Genomic DNA, 21,348 nt, shown 5'->3' on the forward strand with positions numbered 1-21,348 from the left:
TTGGGGTGGGGTTTTTTTTTAGCCTCTTTTGAGCTAGTTCACATTATTTAGTTGCAGTGTTTATTTTCTTCCTTTTTTGAGGCATTGGAGCTCTGGGTTCCTTTTACCTGTGGGCCAAGCCAGTCAGCATCTGTTCCTTCCAGTCTATAGTTTGCATGAGCCACACAAACAAATCACCATTCCTGTCTCATTACTTCCCAGCCTCAGTTACCTGGAATAAATTTTTATTTATAGTCAGAGGGGCAGGGGATGCCAGAAAAGAGGAAAGAGAGAAAGCATTATTTCAGAACATGTTAAAAAATTTTAACTAAAAAACAGCCCTCATTATAAGCAGAATGTGATCAAGTAGAATATCATCTTCCTAATTACCTTTCCCAGGCCCCCTGTGTGCCAGGCTGAATATTATAAATAAAAAATAATATAAGTTAATTTTCTAGCAACCAAAGTTCCCAAGTAAAAAGGCTGTTCTCAATATGACAGCGTAATTGAACGCAAAAGGCAAGTTTCCTCACCACTGAAGTGTAAACAGCCTTTACAGGAGTATTATTCTAATCAAACTCTTGTCTCTATGAGTTTTCCAAGTGACAAACACAACCGACATTTTCTTAATGGATTCAGCCCTACACCCAGACCCCCACCTAGTAAATTTCCCTTCTGACCTCCACCCAGGACGAAATAATTCTGTTGCTGGGAAAAGAAGTCAGCCGCCTCTCAGATTTTGAACTTGAATCCAAATACAAAGACGCCATGATAGCAAACCTGCAGAATGAATTGGCCGACCTGAGTCAGAAGCTGTCGGACTCAGTCACCTCCAGACAAGAGAGGGTGGTCACACAGAAGGTTCTGGATGAAGACATCAGTGCCAAACAGAAAGAGATCCAGAACCTGAAAAACCAGGTAGGACTCAGAGGCGAGTCAGTCAGGGGTTTAGGGTCAACACCCAGGTAACAACTCCCAGGTGGGTCCTGGGGAGCCGCCCAGCTAGAGAAGGATGAGTCAGCATAGCGAGGTGGGTTAGCACACAGCTCCCAGGAATTAGGGAGGTGAGGTCCCAGCCTGGTGAGGTCCCAGTCTTTAAGAATATTAGATTTTTTTTTTAAAGCACCTACTACATGCAAGCACTGAGGCTTCCATGCACCAGCTTGATCTGACACGTAGCGTTATACCAGTGAGGAGATTGAAGCGGGCTCAGAAAGGCCTGGGAACTTGGTACAGCTTGCACAGCAAGGTCGAGGTAATGGTGTAACTCCAAACTAGGTCTGCTCCTTGCAGACCCCATGCTCTCACCTGCACGTCTTACTTCCCCCAACTCACTTCCATGACCAGTTCTCACCCCACCCCACCCCAGCCAGATCAGGCTGTGTGCTAGCAGCTGAGCATGAGGACAAGGAACCCCCATATCCCAAACACTCGGTGTTTTTCAAACCGTGAAGACGGTTGCTCACTGGCTCACTTATGGGGAATGTCATCAAACAAAAATTCTCTACCTGGAATTTCTGGATTTACCAGTCATGTGCCTTTCTCTTGAAACTAGATCTAAACAATAATTTTTTCTTAAAAAAGAACCACTTTAAAATTGGCTGTTGATCTTGTAGATAGAGTATATCTCAACGAAGTTGATGAAAAAGAAATTGGCCCGGGATGAATTCTGCCCTCGGTGCATTTGCTGCTTAAAACCCTGGTTATGCGTGAGGCCTTTTCTCTCTGGCTCCTGTTTCAGCTCCAGTCCTAGAGATGGTGCCCTAGAAAGGACACAGGTTGTGTGTAGTGAACCTAGGAGCTTCTCCCAGGAGACTGTAAGCTCCATGAAGGCAGACTATGCCCTTCAGAACTCTGATTGAACCTTGTCTGTTTGTTCATTTATTCATCTGCCCATCTACTCATCTGCCCATCCACCCACCCACCCATCCACCCATCCACCATCCACCCATCCACCCATCCATCCATCCATCCACCTATCCCTCCATCCATCCATCCATCCATCCATCCATCCATCCATCCATCCATTCACCCATCCGCCCATCCATCCATCCATCCATCCATCCATCCATTCACCCATCCCCCCATCCATCCACCCGCCCATCCACCCACCCACCCATCGATCCACCCACCCACACATCCATCATCCACCCATTCATTCATTCAAATAAATATTTATTGGGTGCTGATCCTGTGCCATGCCACTTCCAGGCTCTGGGAATTCAGCAAAGAACAAGATAGACCTGATCCTTGCCTTCCCTGATTTTTGCAGTCACTTACCAGTGAGGCCTGAACAAGTAGACATTTACACTCCCCAATATTTAAAAGAACAAATGACTGTCTTGACTTTCATTGTTTGAAAAAACAGCAAAGGCAGGGGGGCCCTGTAGGCGCTATCCCAGAAAACAACTAACTTGACCCCCACAAACAGTCACAACCCGTTGGCAAGCACCTTTTTTTCTATCTGAACCCCATTTTGCAGTGGCTGGAGAACTAACCCCTCCAGTCATCTTCCCGCTCTCCTGAGCCAGGTCGAGCGTGGCCTGTCCAGGTACACGGACGAGGAGGAGCAATTCCCGCATAACCATGTCAGCAAGTCACGATTTGAGTATTGTTTAAAGTGGTGAGTGATTGCCGGAGCAATCTTTTTTACAAAGAAAATATCTAGAAATAATGGCCCTGATTCATCACATGGTAGCCTCCCCCCACCCCTTGGTCTTCACTTATAACAGAAAGGGAGTGATTTAGAACAAGGCATTTCTGAACCAGAGGCAGCCATTGCTTTGAGCTCATCCAGTTTCCTCCTGCTCACATTCTAGCTTCTTAAGTATCCTGTTGCCTGCAGGACATTCGGCCACAGGAACCGCCACCCGACAGGTTGATTTATTGCCTTATATATTCTCTCTCGACCCCTGAAAGTGTGTGCATGGCGATTTGCTCTAAGACCTTCGATCCTCTCAGTATCACTGGGAGATGCTCAGCTCTGGGGCCTCCCGTGCTGCCTGCTCATCAGCAGCTGCGTTACTACCTGGAGGCAATCCCTTCTCCTGATGCTATTAACTTTCTTTCAAGTCAGTGCCCATTTTATTACCTAGTATAACAGACATTAACCATCCTGGAATTTACAACAATTAAAGCCAATATCTTTATCTTTATTTGGGGAGTGAAGGTGATAGAGATGTTTAAGGATGGTTTGGAGTTTTCCCACAATTTGAAATCCTAAAACTCTGGCACGCAGAATGAAATATTTTATATCTGTCAGAAGCACCCAGTCTGAGGGCAGTGTGCCGGCTTGCCCATCCCTTCTGGAATCTTCTCTCTGTGTGGTTCCTCTGGTATCATGAAAATAGACGCGTTAGGCTAAGACGAGCTGGAGGCATTTTTTTTCAAAAATCATTCCAAGTACCTTTTTACAGGAAGGTTGCACTTCCCCCAAAGAGAACAGTAAGAGGGGAATTTTTTTATACTCCAAGTTTCCACACATGCAAAAGTGTGGCCTTGGGAGGGAGGCAGGACAGGGCGACCTGCGTTCCCCAACTTTGGCATTGGCCCCTCCCTTGATGTCTCAGATGTCCCAGGGAGAACGGAAGCATAACTGCCCCACATACCATAGAACCTGAACCACTAGGGTTTAAAAAAAATGACTCAGAGAACCTGTGAAATCTTGATGCTTCGGTTAATTCCACCACGATTAACACGATTTTCAGGGAGTAACCAAGGGCCGGGACTATCTGCTGGCACCATCTGGTGGTGAGCCCTCCGCCCTGCCAACATGGTGACTTGGCAGCTGACAGAGATTCCCGTATTTCTGCTTAAGATGGGTTTCTTAAGCTGGACGCAGGAAGGGCTTCCTATGAAATATAAGCAATTGCTATTATCACTAGAATGAATTAACTTTCTAATGAATTAATAATTGAATATTAATATTAAATATTCATTAATAATTTTATAACCCTTTGTGGGCACAAAGATATGGACTGGTGGTCACTGAACACGTCCTCTGCTGTCCCTTCCACTAGTTAAAGCTAAAAAAAAACCCCAAAGACCATTCTGAGTCTCCCTGCCCAGCCCTGGAGAAGTGCCTGTGCTTCTGGCAGACCCAGACTGTCCGGCACCTCACCGTGTTCCTCCTCCTACAGATCGGCGCCCTCCAGAAAGGATACAGCCAGGTGCTGTGCCAGACAATGTTGGAGAGGAACTCAGAAATCACAAACCTGAAGAAAGAGGGTGAGAACTTAAGGCGGGACAAGGCCCTGTCCGCAGGTGAGCAACCTGGGGCGCCAAGCCCGAGAGCCACCGCCCCCCCACCCCCTGCTTCCAAGGCCAGGGCAGACATCACCAATCAACTGCTGCACTTTTTCTCTCTGAGCCTGGATGCAGCCTCAGAGGTGTCCACAGCTCCATAGGCTGCTGTGGGTCTCTGAATTAGAGTCATCCTCCTGAGCTTTAATGCCAGTTCCCAGGGTAGGGCCTGACTCGAAGGAAGGGTTTGATAGAGATTCCAGAGACTGTCACCTCGCCAGCAAGAACTCAGGATGCTGGGTGGCAAGGGCCCTCCATAAGCCAGCTCACTGGTCACAAACCAAATGTGGGCTAAGCGGGGTCTCTGCTTTGAGGCACGGTCATCTAACTCCTTCACCCCAGGGCACCTGGGCCTGAGTGAAGACATTTTTCTAAATGACCCACAGGGAGTTCGCTACTGTAGGAGCTGGGAGGGCGTGGTCCAGGCACAACTACCCAAAGCCGGGCCCCTTCAATCCTAGGACGGGTTTGCTGAGCACCTACCAGGTGCCCATTCCATTCTCCTGCACAACAGTTAGTCCCTGTGCTCGTGGCGGTCACATTTGGGGGTGGGTGACATTCAACAAGTAATCATGTAAATAAAATATTTTAATTTATAAATTTTGGACAAGGCAGGTGGGCAAGGCAGGTGGGGAAGGCAGGTCTCTGAGGAGGTGAAAGAGCAGAGCAGACACAGATGGGAGGGAATGGTGTTGCAGGCAGAGAGAAGACAAGGGCAAAGGCCCTGAGGCTGGAACAAACTGGCTGTGCCTCAGAGGCCAACATGGGTGGGCCTGGCATGTCACGAGAAGGGATTGTGGGTTGTGTGAAGCCTGAGGAGGTGTCTGGGCTTTATTCTAAGGGTGATGGGAAACCACTGGGGATTTTAAAGCAGGAAAGAATCCCTCTGGAGAGGGAGAGGGTGGCAGAGGCCGCTTGGGGTAGGGCACATCGCTCTGAAAGTCCCTGGTACTCTGCTGGAAACGCATGCACAGCTGCAAAAGCAGCGCACTGAGCCGCGTGTGAGTCAGTCTGTGAATCCCGCCAGCCTGGGCGCTGCCCCCTCTCTGCCCATCTCCACGCATCCCTCACTCTACCACTAGGCCTCTGCCCCTGCTCTCCTGAGCTCAGAATGTCCTCACGTGCTTGTCTGAGGTGCTTGCACCTCAGAATGTCCTGCACTGGACCAGGCACCTCGTGGGCACCAGGAACACAGAAATAAACTCATTTGTCCCTCCCCTGCCTTGAGCTTCAAGCACAGCTCGATACCACTTTCTCTCATCAGGATGCCAGTTGAGTAACACTTGGGGTGGGCTGGAAGGACCTGGGTCAACATTCCCTGGGTCCTTCTGAGCAATGCAGAGTCTCAGGCCATCTTCTCGACCTTCTCAGCCAGAACCCGGTCAGCACCCCAGGTTTCTGTGGACACGTGCAAGTACAAGAAGCACTGGATCACAGAATGCATGTACAGACGGCCCCCAAGTCTCAATGGCTCACTTCCTGCTTCCACTGGGGTCCATGGTGGGTACACTGGGGTCTGTGGTGGGTCCACAGGGCCCTTGCTCATGGCAGCCACTCAGGGAGCCACTGCCAGAGGCCATCACACCCCCAGCTTCCATGATGAGCGAGGCAGGGTCCAGGAAGGAGTAACAGGGCCTGGATGTACTCCTGGCCTGAGACAGCTGAGAAACAACAAGCAGAGCAAAGATGAGACCATGGTGTTCACACACTGAGCCCCACACAGCACATGGCACGAGAGGAGAATGAGCCGCGAGGGCTGGCTGACCAGCAGACTGTCCCTCACTGCAGTCAGCAGGCCAGAGTCGGGCCCTGCCCCGCCCAGCAGGCCCCTTAGGCAAGGGGATGGGGCTGGAGAGACCAGCACAGCTGGGGTTTGCTGGGCCAAGAGCCAGGGAGAATTAGGCTGCCCCTGTGATCTGTGGGGGGGTCCCCACAAGTGTTCAGCTAAGTACTGGTCAGCTCAGGTCTGTGGGCAGGAAAATCCACCCACAGGAGCAGAGGGAACAATCTGGAAGCACACTCCTTTCCCCTCATGCAGAAGGGAGAACCCTGATCCACGCGGGGCTTGGAAAGGCATGGCCTCCACTGAAGCCAAGATAACTCAAAGGGCAGCTGCTCCGGCGGCACCTGCCGAGCCTACAGACAAGCCCAAAGGGAGTGACCTCTTTGCAAGGAACTTAATTGTGTTCTGGGACAGAGCTGACTTTCAAAGTGAAATTCTTTTTTTTTAAAGCTTTATTTATTTATTTATTCATTTATTCATTCATTTATTTATTTATTTATACAAGCACTGGGTACAGTCAGAAGCATGGGAGGGTGAGAGAATTTACCAGAGCCAGAGCGGGGAACAGAGCAGGCAGAAGGACCGAAGTACACTGCTGAGGGGAGCAGCGGGCGGCAGGAGAGGTCTGCGCGCCATGTGGGACCCTCACCAGTGGCCGGGATCGAACCAGCGCTGCAGAGGCTGCGGACAGCTTCACAGCCCGGCGCTCAACCATTGCGCCACCAGGGGAGGCCCTCAAAGTGAAATTCTTGGCCCTAGTGCTCTTTATTCACAAGCCTTCTTGGTTGACACTTACCAGTACAACTAAGCCTGATGTTCTCCCAAGAAAAGACCCTTGTGCCATCATCCAAAATTACTGATTTGTTTGTACCCGCCTTGCCACACCGCCTCCACAGAACACAACAATGCGTTTATCATCTTCTGCTACGTAACAAGCCATCTCACAATTTAGTGGGCAAAACCTAACCAATATTTAGTATCTCGCCCATTTCTGTGGTTCAGAATTTGGGGGGAACTTAGTTCTGGCTCGTGCTCTTCCATGGGCTGCCCCAAGGCTGGGGCACCTACAGGCTGGAGGCCCCCTGCTGCTCCAGGCTGGCTGGCCCGGGGTGGCTGCAGGCTGGAGGCTGGTTCCCCCCACTTCCCCTCTTCTGGGGCGTCCTCAACATGGTGGTTGGCTGGGCCAGGGTGAACCATCCAAGAGAGAGCAGAGAAGCCACCGTGGTGTCCTTCCCAACCCAACCCAGGAAGCCACCCAGTGTATCACATTTGGTTACACTATTCAAGGGTGGGGATTCCAAGAGCCCAGGGTCGTGGCGCCATTTTGGAGCTGGCTCCACAAAAAATAATAGGCACCATTAACAAACACTGAGGGTCAGCCTCGCTACTGTATACTTTATATACGTCATCTCATTGAACCCTTATGATCACTCTGTGGGCAGATACAGTGCCTGGTGAATGGTAAGACCCCCAAGCTATCAAGTGGTAGAGACGGTTCCAAACTTAGATGAGAGTGAATCCATCAGCTGTCATCCGCCCCCAACATGTCCACTCTGCCATGAACCCATCCATATCATGGCCGCTGGAGAACGCCCGGGCCTTCTCAGCCCCAGGAACAGAGCCTGCTAGCTCTGAGATGCTTGGAGGTAAACCTCTTCCATTCCAGGCAAGCTCCAGAGGTAGCCCAGGCTTGGAAGGGGCACCCTCACAAGCAGGGTGTCAGTGGTGAGCAATCCTTACTGCCTCTTTGACCACTGTGAATTTTTTTCCGTACAGGGATAGTGTCTTCTCTGCAAAAAGACTTGCTAGACAAGGATGAGCAGGTCCAACAGCTAAAGCAGGAGGTGAATCAGCTGAAAAGTGAGAACAAAGAAAAGAATCACCAGCTGGACGCCCTCAACTCCAGAGTGAGTGTTACCTCATCATCGCTGTTTGTAGCTTGAGGGGAGATTTGGGGAGCAAATAAGGTGGAGTTGTATGACACACTAGTCTCCTTTATTCCCAGGCCCTGGATTCCAAACCTGGCCCTCCTCTCACATGGCAAAATGGGGCCGGTGCCCAAGGGCTTACGGGGGAGAGCTGCAGGATGGGCCAAAGCCAGACTTGGCCACCCAGAAGATGAAAAGCAAGGTTTTGCAGCTTTTTAAATATGGCATGTAGCTGGCCCAAAATGAGCACAATATTTATTCAAATGGAGTAAACTTTCTAATACCGAGTATCAATTCATTTGTTTTTCTCAAGGGCAAACACAGGCACAGGCAGGATCGCCTTTGGAAGGGTCCATAAAACTGCCCAGGGGGTCTCCAGGGGGTGAGGGCCACTGGGCCTCATGGCTTTCAGAGTCGCCTTCAAAGCAGAATGTTTGGAGGGCCAGGTGCAGACCGGGGCTTCCTCTTTGGCCTTCCTGCTTCAGTGCACACATGAATTCCCCTCCGAAGAGAGAGGAGCCTTACATAAGCCACTGAGGAGCTGTTTACATGTCATTTTGACTTTCTGCAAACGTTGCATTCCAAGCAGATCAGACATTCGCAAAGATGTCTCGGTGTCTGTGCGATGGGCACGATGGAATGAGTCAAGGTGAAAATGACCGACTTTCATCTCAGCTGCCAATCTGGAGGTTCACAGAGGCTGCCGCAGAGAGCCCTTCCTGCTGGGCAGGGAGAGAGCCTCAAGTTCCAAAGCAAAGGCTGGAGAGCAGTGCAGCCTGGTGCTCAGGCCGGTCGAAGTCAGAGCACGAGCTTCGGGGTCAGACAGGCCAGGGTCCAAGCCACTTCTGTCGTGAGGCATGGCTGACACCAGTCTCTTTCTGTGTTGTCCTTTTCTCTGCAGTGCTCGGTGCTGAAAGAAGAGTTAAAAAGAGAAGAGAGTCAGAAAGAGCACAGGGAAAACCAGGAGAAAGAGCTAAAACTCTATAAAACTGTGAGTTGAAACACCAACCCCCTCACCCCACCCCCACCCCCGCCATTGGTAGGTGACCTTCGGGGCATGCCGGGAGCCACGGCCCCCTGGATGGCATAAGTGCTGGTGTTTTCTGGTCTTTTTTTCACTAATGAAGTCTCAGAATTCTTTGATTTGCTGCCTCTGGCCTCAAAGAGATGAGTGAAAAGACTGTGGGAAATAGACTCTCCCAAGACTCTCTGGACAGTTTCCTCCCAGGTCCTCATCTGGCTTCCCCTGGTGCTGGGCTTGGGATGAGGATGGGGGGGAACGGGTGACCTCCTGACCCCCACACGCTGCCAGCAATTCATTCTGGTCCTCTACCCTGGACCTGCAATGGCCAGGCCTTTGTGTCCCACCGTATTGTATCAGGCTTGGCTGTCTACACACTCGCTTCCACAAAGCAGGTTTCACTTATGACTCACGTCAATGCTTAGAGCCACAGTGTGAATGTACTGGAGGATTCCACGCTATATAAGCCTACAGTTCACTTGGCAACAAAAAAGGGAACAGTAATGGACCTCTTGGCAAGACTGGTGATGACACAGCGAGGGTGGGGCCTGGCCCCAGAGCCCCTGGACTCTGTCCACCTGCAGGGAGGGCATGGCCACTTCTGAGCCCATCACGGTGGCTCTCACCAAAACCTGGCGCCTGTAGACCTGCAGGTGTGGAGTCCCTAAGCATCTAGAACTACAAAATTTTGGTTCCTATATTGATACCCATTTTCAGAGGCGTCTTATAGGAACCACCTGTTAATTTTAATTTAGAAGGGAACCACCCAAAATTGCTTCTCGGCCTTTTGGCTAAGATCAAGTGTAGAAGGGAAACCCTGACTTCAGCCAGGTTTATCAGTCCTTGCCGTTCTCTTGTCTGTTTATCAGTGTCTTCATAAATGAGTGGTTGCTCTTTAAAATTCTCCCTGACATATTTTTAATTGAGTACATCCATCTTATACCCATCCTTAAACATAAAAGAAAAAGAAAAGGTATCCTTTGATTTAGATAGAATGTGACTGCAAAAATAAATACAATGATAATTTGACCATCAAAATGAAAATATTCATTCCCCAAGTCAGCTGAACTCTTGCTCACAACCAGTTTTAATTTTCCACCCATTGGGGAGCACAGCACTCTAGGTGTGAGGTGGAGACATGCTTTTCTCCACACTGGGGTCATTTCTCTTCTCTGCCTCAAATTGGGAAACAGAAGGTTTTCATTGTTCTGTTCCCCCAGGTGATGCCCATTGTGTCTTCTACTAGCCTTATTTACATTGATCCCAAAAGTACATCCCTAAAGAAGAGATTCTAATGAGTTGATGGATGTCTTGTACTGTTTAATCCAGGATCCGTGCTGATTTTCAAAAGAAACTAATCACATGCGTTTACTCAGCACTTTCAATATATCTATATTGAAAAGAAGGTTACTTAGCCCTACAGATGTGGAATTTTCCCTCAGGGAAGAAATTACCCGAATACCAGACTAGGTGTCCATCTTAATGACCAGCTGAAATGAGTTACGAAGATTCAGCCCTTTCCAATCAAGTTGACTCTCCGGTTGTTGAAACTCTTTCAGCAAATCCAAGACATGGAAAAAGAAATGAAGAAGCTCAAGGATGAATTGAAGAAGAGTTCTACCGAACAGAACATGATCTCTAAGACGCTTCGGGAAAAGAGCAAGGTACAGCAAGGATAGTGTTGGCCCAGTGGACCACCTGGGCTGCTAGTGCCTCTTATATCACCTCCCTCCATCCTCACAGTGACACCATGTGGTCAGTGCTGGTATTAACCCACCTTGACAGGTGCAAAAAACTGAGGCACACAAAGGTGAAGGAAGTCACTAAAGTTTACTCAGAGAGAGTAGTTGGGTCAGAATTTGAATCTAGGTCTTTCTGACTCCAAAGTTCCCATGTGTAGCCACTTCCTTAGACTACCTTATCTTTGTAAATTTATCCAGAAAAGAATTGGTCCATTAAATCAATTTTTCCAAGGATGTTGTTTAAATTGAAATGGTCTCAATTTTTTTTTTGGTCTGTATGTTCTATCATTTGTTGAGAGAGATGTGTTTTTTAAATCTCCTCTTGATTGTGGACTTGTGAATTCTATTAGTATTGTCAATTTTTGCTTTATGTATTTTGAGACTGTGTAACTAGGTGCACATAAATTTAGAATTTTAATCTTTGCTGTTGGAAAAAAACCTTTGGCCATCATAAAATGCCCCTCTTCATCTCTAGCAGTATCTTTTAACTAGCCTACCTTGTCATTAATAGACTCCAAGAGCTACCCTCGATTTTATTGGTTAGACTTTACATAGCATATTGTAAGGTCAGGAATGACACAGAGCAGGTTTTCTATGATCCCATGCAGACCGGGTAAAGGAGGAGTCAGAGTCCTCAGTGGCTTTTGCAGGCTTTTATTGGGATTTACCAGGTACACGGCAGGCAGGAGTACTGGGGGGCCGGGAGGCTGGCAGGCTTCCCAGCCCCCAGCAAGTCTTCACTCTGTCTAGGCTCTCCAGCGTTCTCTGATGGTTCTGCTTCTCCTTCTCTGCATCGGCTTCTCTCGGCTTCTGCTGGCGTCCCCGTGACGCCGCCCTTAAAAGCCCAGTCTTAGCCCAGGTGAATCCCATCTACCTATGCCCACACCCTACTCCAGGTGTCCGCCATCAGGCATGCATTCAGGACCGCAGGGATCCATCATCTATCCTGATGGCGGGAGGGCAGGAAAGCCTGCTACCTTTTACCTTACCCTACACATATCTTTCCCATATTTTTCTGTCAAACTTTGTTTTAAACTTTAGCTATATCTCTTCTAAATAGCATATCATTTTTATAAAATCCAGTTTGATGACCTTTACCTTTTAGTCCATTTATATGTAATGTAATTGTTGGTGTGTTTGTTTTACATTTACCTTCTTCCTCGGCACCATTTATGCCATCTGAGCTGTATTCCTTTTCTCTCTTCTCTTGACTTTTGAGTTGATTTTTTTCTGTCATTCCTTTTTTCTCTATATTAGCTTGGAAATGTTTCAGAAAAAGCATTTACCTTGACTTAACAAAATTCAGTATAAACTGAGTTTCTTACTTCTACTCTTCTTTCACAGTACCCCTAAAGACAGATTTTCACACTTAAAACACATTTTGCCTAAGTATTGAATTCTATGTAGTGATGGAAGAATCCAGCACATTATCAGCAGGATTAGGTAGCTCTTTCTATTGTCTTTTGGCTCTTGTTTCTAATTAGAAGTCACCTGTAAGTATAACTATTGTACCTTTGTATAAGCTTCCTCTGACTGCTTATAAGATTTTCTTTTCCCTTGATTTTCAGCACTTTCATTTTGACTAATCTAGGTGTGGACTAATTTTTATCTACCTTGTTTGGAGTCCATGTGGGTTTCCTGAGTCTTTGGCTTGGGTTTTGCATTAGTTGCAGTGCTCCGGCTGAATACTACATCAGTAATGGGGAGCTTCTGAAGGCTTTGGAACAGCGGGCTGATGTGATTACATCCTCAATTAGTAGTGATGGCAAAAGGATAGCTACAATGTCTCCTGTACTAGTCATTAGGCCACACATTGTCTCTCTTTTCTTCCTCACAATAGCTCAATGATCTATTTTACAGACAAGAGATTCAAGGCTACTAGTCACTAGTAAAGTACCTACCACGGCCACAGAGCCAGTAAGTGAAGGGAATGTGGGAAACCAGCTTTGTCTTACACCCACCACTAGGCACATCCACGAACCTCTTGCAACTGTTTATATCAAAATTAACCAAAATTTAAAAAACGTTTAAATTCAGCTCCTCAGCCACGCCAGTATTCAATAGCTAGATGTGGCTCATGGCTGCCATAATAGTGCAGATACAGAGCATTTGCGTCACTGAAGATTTCTGGCACACAAAGCAGCAACGTGGCTTGGCGACCCTCCCCTGCCACACCCCAGCACTAGCAAAGACGTACCAGAAGGAAATAAAACAGAGTCAGGGCTATCAATTATCACAGATCGGAGGTGCTCATTGCCTGGCTGGGGTCCTGCACAAGGTCTGCGGGAAGGATCTACTGGCATGAGGAGGGCAGCCTCTGAAGCTGGATCTGAGGCTTGGGGCTATTTAGCAACATTTGCCTCATTTCCTGATTGTACCTGAGCCCTGGGATCAGCCGGCCCTCCAAATTATTTCTTTAGGGAATGAATTGAGCAGCTGCAGTTTCCTATAATGGCCAGGAGAGGGGAGCATGGAATGCGCCCAAGCTCTCCATCGACACAGAGGAGTAAAAGGGCAGATTTTCCCACTTCAGAAGCCTTCTACGGCTGCAATTCCTAAAAGGCATTGCTTAGCAATCCCCCCAGAGCAGTTTCCTCCAGTGAGTGTGTTAAACGTGGTGCTGACAAATAGTTATGATCATAAACCAAAAAGTAACATTTACCCATCAGGAGCTGGTTCCTGACGCCTTAGTAGGTGGGTGTTTCTGTCCACTTTTATAATGGACAACAATACCTATCACACTCATAGAGCCCTTGCCAGTGTTATCACCCGTTTGACAGGAGGATGAGACAACCAGTCCCTGCCCGGCTTTCCCAGGGGCCCAGAGCCTGTGGAGCCTGGGATCTGACAAGAGTCGAGTCCAGGGTGCAGGGCTCTGCCTTCTCCCCTAGGCTCTGCCTCTTGGGGGACTGCCTCCACCCCACCCCTGCTCAGTGTGACCCCTGCCACATGGGCTGCAGGGTCCCCACGCCTCCGGGCCTCCCCCGTGGCCATTAGACCTCCTGGAAGAATTTCCCCAGAGTGCATTAGGACCACATTAGCAGCGAGAGCATGCTTTCATCGTCATTTCAGGTTGAAGAGAAGCTTCAGGAGGATTCCAGAAGGAAATTGCTTCAGCTACAAGAAATGGGGAACAGAGAAAACCTCATTAGAGTCAATTTGGAAAGGGCAGTAGGTCAGGTAGGCTCCGTAGCCCCTCTACTGGCCCTTGTGCCCAGGTTTCCTGCTCCCACGGGGCTGGTGGGCACAGGAGGAGGAAGACACTGTGGTCTCACACTCCCGCTTATCTCCAGGCAGAAGCGTTCTGTGGCTTCTGCATCCCCGAGGCGCTCATGAAGCCTTTTCCTGCTGGGAAGCCGCCCACTTTCATTGTTTGCGGTTGCAGGACCCTGGCAAAGCAGCCGATCCTGGCTCCATGTCTGTCCCCATTAACGGACCATGCAGATCCTTCTTGGGGAATTTGAGCCTCTTACCCCCAATGGTATTACCAGCACTTTCTCTCTCACAGTGTTTGTCCTGACATTCATCACCATTTTTCTTCCTCTGGGCCCCCAGCAGCTGTCACTGTCAGTGTCCATTAACAAATGACACTTTTCTTAATTAAGTAACATCCAGGATGTCAAAGCCCAGGGCTGCTGGAGAAGGTTCTGGGTAGGGTGGCGAGTGGGCTCTGGCCGGGCTGGTCCAGGGCCATTTCTCTAATGCTCTGGACCAAAATGACCCAGGAGCCTCCCTCAGCCTGTGGCCGGCACACGGGGGCCAGAGCATGCAGACAAGCCTTTACCAAAGGGCCAGGGGGAGCAAATGGGAAACCAAGGTGGGGGCGCTGACTGTCTGGAATATACCACAACCCTTGGCTCCCTCCATCCCACCAAGCAAGCTCCAGAGACCTGCCATTTGGTGCAGTCCAAGCCATGAAGCACATGACCAGGTTTTGTCCCATGAACCGCAGAGGCTCATGGGTGTTAAGTCACCATGCTGACCATGGGCAGCATTTAAGCCCCTTCAACTAACGTCCACCATCACCATCTCTCGTGTCATTTCTCCAGAGGGTGCCGACCTCATCACAGGGAAGAGAGACTGCCAATCTAGGGCCCCCTTTGTGTTCCTGGGCTACCCCCTTCGCCTTTCCAGCACTCTGTACCCCCAACACACCCTGGGGTGCTCTATGCCACCTGCCAAAGGGTCCAGGTCCTGGCGGTGGCTCTGAGCACCCAGAGCACCCCAGGGAGACTGACGCTCTAGACTCACCCGAGGAGGGTGAGGGTCCTCTCTGCTTCCCACCCACCTGCTTGCCTCCATGTCCCTGCTACCCGTGCGGCAGGTGACCCCAACACTGAGCCACTGTCCAGAGAATTGTCCGTCTACCCCACACAGCCCCACATGTGTCTTTGGTGGCCATGGGGGACCACCACTCACAAGACCCTCTCTATGTACATCACCCTCTCCATGGGCCAGCTGGGACCCTCCCCTCGGCATGAAAGCACAGGGCAGGCTGGAGATACTCTAGCCACTTCCAGCTGCCTGACTGGGAGGTGTCCTCAGGACGTGCTCCATTCCACTCCTTGGTTTCCCAGGACTCCCCGGGTACAGTAAGCACCTGTGTCCTGGGGCCTGTGGACCTTTAAGTTGATTCAGGAGCCCTCATGGTCCCTTCAGAACTGGATTTTAGAGTCCTCGGAAACATTTTGCCAGGGAACCAAAACTCAGGGCCGCCATGTTGGTGAAATCCCAGAGAAAGTTGGGTTTCATAGTCTCGCATTCTCATGTGCCTGGGCCACCTTGAACTCAGTCTCAGAAGCCTCGATTTGATTGAGCCACACTAGCTCACCAACTGTCACCTGAAAATGCCAAGGAGGCACCTAGGAGGCACTCAATAACTGCTGGTGGAACTGAAGCAGAGGACCCTGGCCCTACATGCAAGCCTCCAGCAAGTCATTGCAGAGCACCTGCCGGGTGCCAGGCACTGTACCAGGCTCCGGAGAATAGAGATGAATCCAAAGACACACTCCTGGAGACACGTACAGTCCAAGGCACAAAATGCAGAAGGGAGCCCTGGGCACGGTTGCTGATTACACAATTGGCTGGGTCTGACAGCCTCAATATTTATTTCACAGTCTGGTGCCAGCTTAGCAATTAGGGAAGAGTGCTCCAGGCCCCAGACTTCCCACTGGATAATTGGCAGCAAATGGCACTTCTGAGGGCTCAGGACGTGTGTGCGCTGACCACGTGGGCGGGGCGGGTTAGGCGGACCGGCCTACCCAGTGATTAAAGCCTGCTGTGCTCTCCCCATCGTGGATTCCACCCCATCCAGAGAGAGGTGAAGGTCCGAATGACCCGTCATGACCATGAAAGATGTGCAGGTTCCTTACGGACTTCTCCTGCACCGGGGCGGTGGGAAGAGCCCACCCAGGCTGCCCCTCTGACTCAGTTTCCCCCTTTGTGTTACAGCTGGAGCACTTTAGGAGCCAGGTCATCAAGGCCACCTACGGACGCGTGAAGCCGTCCCAGGACAAGCCCATCACCGATCAGCAGGTGGGCGGGCTCCCCCTCTCGTCTTCGTCTTGGGGGCTCTGGGGTTCCAGGCCCAGGAGCAGCTGCTTCTGTTGTTGTTAGAGACACTTATTTTTCACACTGTTGCTACAGCACAAAGATTTGTTATGATTTGATGGGATTTCCTGGCTTTTAAAGTAAAAGCCAGTTAAACTCCCTTGAAATGTTCCTGTGAAAATCAAAGGAAACCCCTGAGGCCTATCTCTGGTCCCCAGACACAACGATTAACCTCTGTTAGCTCTGTGAGAAAATGGGGGCGGCCTGGCCCCAACCACACATCTGGGCTCATTCCTCCTGAAGAGGAGAGATCAAGGGGACCGTGGGCCTCCTGCTGTCACGACTGCCTGCCTTGTCCCTCTTCCCGTTATTCTTGTCCACCCTCTGTGCCAAAGCACGGGCGAGAAAACGCCTTGGGCGGCTGCCGCCGGCTAGCAGAGAAGGGCCCTTCTCTTTCTGGGGTCATGGCGGCAGGCTCCGTGTTAGGAATCATGGCCACGAGGCAGGAGAATCTGGAACAAACTCGTGGCAACCGTACAGGCCTCCGGTTCTAATGACCTCTGGTCACCGGAAGCATCTGGGGGACGGGCCATGTCCCCGCAGAGCCGCTGTCCAGACCCTCCCTGAGTCACTTGCCTCTTAAACCTCTCGCGCCTTCTCTCACCAGTTAATCGAGAAGATCACCCAGGTCACGGAGGACAACATCAGCCTGCAGCAGAGGAAGTGGAGCCTGCAGAAGGAGACCCAGCTCAGCAGCTCCAAGCAGGAGGAGCTCACCGAGAACGTGGAGAGGCTGAAGTCGTCCTTAGACAGCTGCCAGGTGCCCCCCTCTGCCTTCACAGGTGTCCCCTGGGTCTCAAGGTGGCGCCCCTCGTTTGGGAAATGCTTCCGCCTCCGTGGAGCGGGTTGGGCAGACACCCTCAGCTTCCCTCCTCCACTATCTTGTTGGAGACAACAAGGGCCTCCAAGATGGAGGTGGAGTTGGTGTGGCCCAGGAACGCACCCCCAGCAACTCCAGGTGCTGGCGTCAGGAGGCCCCAGCCCCGGCCAAGAAAACAACCCCGTGTTATCTACAGAGAATCCAAAGGCCATTCCTGCTCTGGAGTCACACTTTCTCCTGTAGCCCAACAACTCAGAGGCTATTTTCACCGCTGTGGCTATGTCCCTGGAGGAGCCAGGACCAGAGGGTCTGGTCGCCCCCACAGACCGAGAACCCCCGCAGGGACAGAGCTTATCCGGGCAGACAGCTGCTTCTGCTTTCTCTGGAAATCAGCAGCTGCTATTTGGGGAGTCTGTGCAAACACAGACTTGTCAGCACTCTTCAAATAGGAAACCCCGCTTTCGGACCAGCCTGTGTGTTGATCTCAGCAGGAATCGGGATGAATAGAAGCAGCCAGATTTGGTTCTTGTTTCAGCCAAAATGCCCTTGGTAGTTTGACTTTGGAATTAATCACTTGTCCCTAGAACTGAGGGCTCTGACCATCAAAATTCCAGGGCAGAGTGCAAAATCCATCAGTAAAAGCTGCCCCCCACAAAGAACAGCCCGGTGGCCCCAGTCCAGTCCAGGCAGGACCTGCCCTCTTCAAGGAGGTGAGACTCCTGGCGAGTCACGTCGGGGCTACTTCCGATGACTGTGTCTGGTCTCCTCACCGTCTCGTCTCCTTCCAGGTCTGCATGAGGATGTCTGGCTGCAGCAGGGACCTGAAGAAGGAGGTGGACCGTCTCCAGTTCCTGCAGACCAGCCCACCGGTGTCGGGGCTCCAGAAGGTGGCGCTGGACATCGTGCGTGGGGCACTGTCCTGGCTGGAGGACATCGAGAGGCTCCTCCAGGACGTGGGGATCCAGTTATCCAGCTCGGACAAAGGTCACTGGGGCTTTTTTCTGTTAGTTGCATGATTCGAACATGCCGTGTAGAACCTTGCATGGTGGAACATCTGCTGAGGAGGATTCCTAGGTCCGCGGCCAAGGGTTCCCTTCTGCCGGCAGACTCGGCTTCCCCACTTGAGAAGCTATTTTCCTTCACACACACACACACACACACACACACACACACACACACACACACGAGTGAGGTGTGATGACTGGGGAAATGAGGCATGACTGAGGCCAAGGGAAAGTTACATCAAAATGGTGCTAAATCCGATCGCTCAGCAGTAACTACCACTATGTGTGCTAACAGACTTTTTTCTTTATTTTTTTAATAATCCAGGGAAGTTTTTTTCATTTTTAATAATTTATTTATATATATTTTACATCATTGTTCATTTTTTTTTACATTGTTTGCTTTCTTCAGACTTTTTTTTTAAGATTTATTTATTTATGCATACAAGAACGGGGTTACAAGCCAGAGGTGCGGGCGGTGAGAGGATCGACCAGAGACAGAGTGGGGAGCAGAACAGGTGGACTGACTGAAATACACTGCTGAGGGGAGCAGCGGGCGAGGCAGGAGAGGTCTGCCGCGCCATGTGGGTAGCTCCCTAGCCAGGGATCGATCTCGTGCTGCGATAGCTGCGGTCAGCTTCATAGGTTGCATCTTAACCCCCTGTGCCACCAGGGAGACCCCGAGTCTTTTTTCTTTAAGAACAATTTTAGGTTCGCAGCAAAATTTAGAGGAAGGTGCAGATTTGCTGGACACCCCCAGCTCCACACGTGCACAGGCTCCCTTATTATCAAGTTGGGTCGAAGGGCACCTTGGTTACCCCTGAAGAAGCTGCACAGACCCGCCATTATCACCCAGGCCCACGGTTTACACCCGGGTTCCCCTAGTGGCGATGACGTCCCGCGGGTTTGGACTCATGTACCCGCCCTTAGAGCGTCCCCCAGGGTGTTTCACTGCTAAACATCCCCTGTGCTCCCCCTTGTCACCCCTTTGTGCCTCTTCCACCCTCCCTCAAACTCACAGCCCATGATTTTTTCACTGTTTCCATAGTTTTGTTTTTCCCAGAATGTCATAGAGTTGGAATTATACCACTTTTCAGATTAGGGTTTTTTGACTTAGAAATAGGCATTTCCTCTTCCTCCATGTCTTTTCGTGCCTTCGTAGTGCACTGAAGAACATCTCCTGGTCTTCACCCGGTGCTTGTTTATCCTCCACCCACGAGACGACATCTTGCTGCGTCCAGCTTGGGGAGGTTATGAATAAAGCCGCCACAGACATTTGGCAGGCAGGTTTTTGCGTGCACGCAAGTCTTCAGTCCCTTTGGGGAAATACCAAGGAGTGCGATGGCTCGTGGATGGTGTGACAGCGCGTGCTTAGCCTTGTAAGAAACCTCCAGGCCGCCTTCCTGAGTGGCTCTGCCATTTTGCATTCCCACTGGCAGAGAAAGAATCTGCTATTCCACATCATCCCCACCGTTGCTGTTGTCAATACTGTGCGATGTTCTGTGTAACCTCCAAGGCATTTTCTCTGGGAATGGCTGTGTGGTTTGAGGAGAGTCACTTACCCTCACTGTGCCTCAGTTTTCTCCCCTGTGCAATGAGAATAATAAGGAGTGCCTGTCCTTCAGGGTTTCTGTGAGGATTAAAATGCATTGTTCTAGGTGGGGTGCTTGCAACAGTACTTGGCACAGAGTAGGCGCTACCTATATATTTATTGATTTTTCAGTTTTACCAAAAACAAAACAAAACAAAACACCAGTGTCGTATCCAACTCTCTTTGGTATTTTCCCCCTTGGTACGTCGGAAACGCCCATGTCCATCCACACAAATCAACATCATCATTGTTACTACATGGAACCCCATCGTGTAGGATGTACCCTAATTTATTTAGCCAGTCCCCTGTCAGGGGCATTTGGGTTGTTTCCAGTTTTTCACACTTGCAGATAAGGCTAGGAAACATCCTTGCTTAGATCCATCACATCTTCGTTCTCCCGGAGGAGGAAGGACATCGACCCCTTTGAGCAACAAAGATTCAGCTCATGCCTGCTAGACACCAGGCACAGTGCGGGGCAGGCCCAAAATGGCTCAGAAACAGGTGGAATCTAAGTCACAGGTGTATGGATGTTGGCACCAAAATTCCCCCAACTTTATATTTGAATTTTTCATTATAAAAATTGGGGCACTATCCCTGCCCCCATAAATCTTACAATCTTGGTGACCATAAGATCTAGGGTGGGCCTTTGCTGAAAATCACATGTAAAACTTTCATGGTGACAGTTGCTACAAAGGAGAAGTGCAGGACTCTGTTCTGGTCAGCGAGGGCAGGGCATTGCAGGATGCATAGGAGTTATTTGCCAAAGAAGGGAAGGGGGAACATTTGGGGCAAAGGGAGCCATGGGGTAGGGTAGGGAGCATGAAGAACAAAAGGAGCCAAGAGAAATGAGAGCACAGGATGGGGCAGGGCTGGCAAGGAGGGTCTGCAGGGGGGTTGCAAAGCCCTGGTAAGAAGCCCTGCTTTGTCCTAGGAATAGCAAGAAGCCCATGGTTTTAAGTAGGGAACTCTTGGAAGGGATTTGCATTTGGAGGCGACCATCTTGGACACCAATGGAAAATATGGGGAGGAAAATGTGGGCCACCATGGAGCAGTACCAGGGAAGGCATTAGGAAGCTGTCAAAGAGAGGGGGTGGCCCACACAAGGCAGGAGTGGGAGCAGAGAAAGAGAATATTCCAGGGACAGTGAAGAGATCAATCAACAGGCCTCTGTGGTGCACTTGGATATGATTGGAAGGAAAGTGACAGAGAGAAAAGGGTCTATAGGCCTTCAGGTTTCTGCTGTATGAAAGGACAGATGTGGTTCCTTCACCTACATCCAGAGTATCCAGAACACGGAACACAGGACCAGGTTTGAGGAAGAAGATGAGCGTGAGGTGTCCATGGGACGTCAAAGTTGGGGTGCCAAGGTTTTATCTATTAATGGTGTGTCCCCCAACCTAGAAGAACACGTGCTAAACAGTAGGTTCTTAATATCTGTGGGATGGATGAGTGGATGGAGGATGGATGGAGGATGGATGGAGGATGGATGGATGGATGGATGGATGGATGGATGGATGGATGGATGGATGGACAAGACATAGGCGTGACTGGTAACACTTACAAAGGAAGTA

At 50.1% G+C, this 21,348-nt stretch overlaps 1 protein-coding gene across 1 annotated transcript in view; it reads left to right on the forward strand.

The window, feature by feature from the left end:
• Positions 1–21,348, forward strand: part of FHAD1 (forkhead associated phosphopeptide binding domain 1) — a 98,591-nt gene that overhangs the window by 29,275 nt on the left and 47,968 nt on the right. Inside the window, 9 exon segments of the mRNA XM_054691201.1 lie at positions 670–897; positions 4,119–4,242; positions 7,841–7,971; positions 8,894–8,983; positions 10,573–10,677; positions 13,828–13,935; positions 16,207–16,290; positions 16,973–17,125; positions 17,974–18,169. Coding sequence (XP_054547176.1) covers positions 670–897; positions 4,119–4,242; positions 7,841–7,971; positions 8,894–8,983; positions 10,573–10,677; positions 13,828–13,935; positions 16,207–16,290; positions 16,973–17,125; positions 17,974–18,169 — 1,219 coding nt within the window.

Source organism: Talpa occidentalis, unplaced genomic scaffold (genome assembly GCF_014898055.3).
Source record: "Talpa occidentalis isolate TD23 unplaced genomic scaffold, MPIMG_talOcc4v2.1 talOcc4.9, whole genome shotgun sequence".
Taxonomy (NCBI): Eukaryota; Metazoa; Chordata; class Mammalia; order Eulipotyphla; family Talpidae; genus Talpa; species Talpa occidentalis.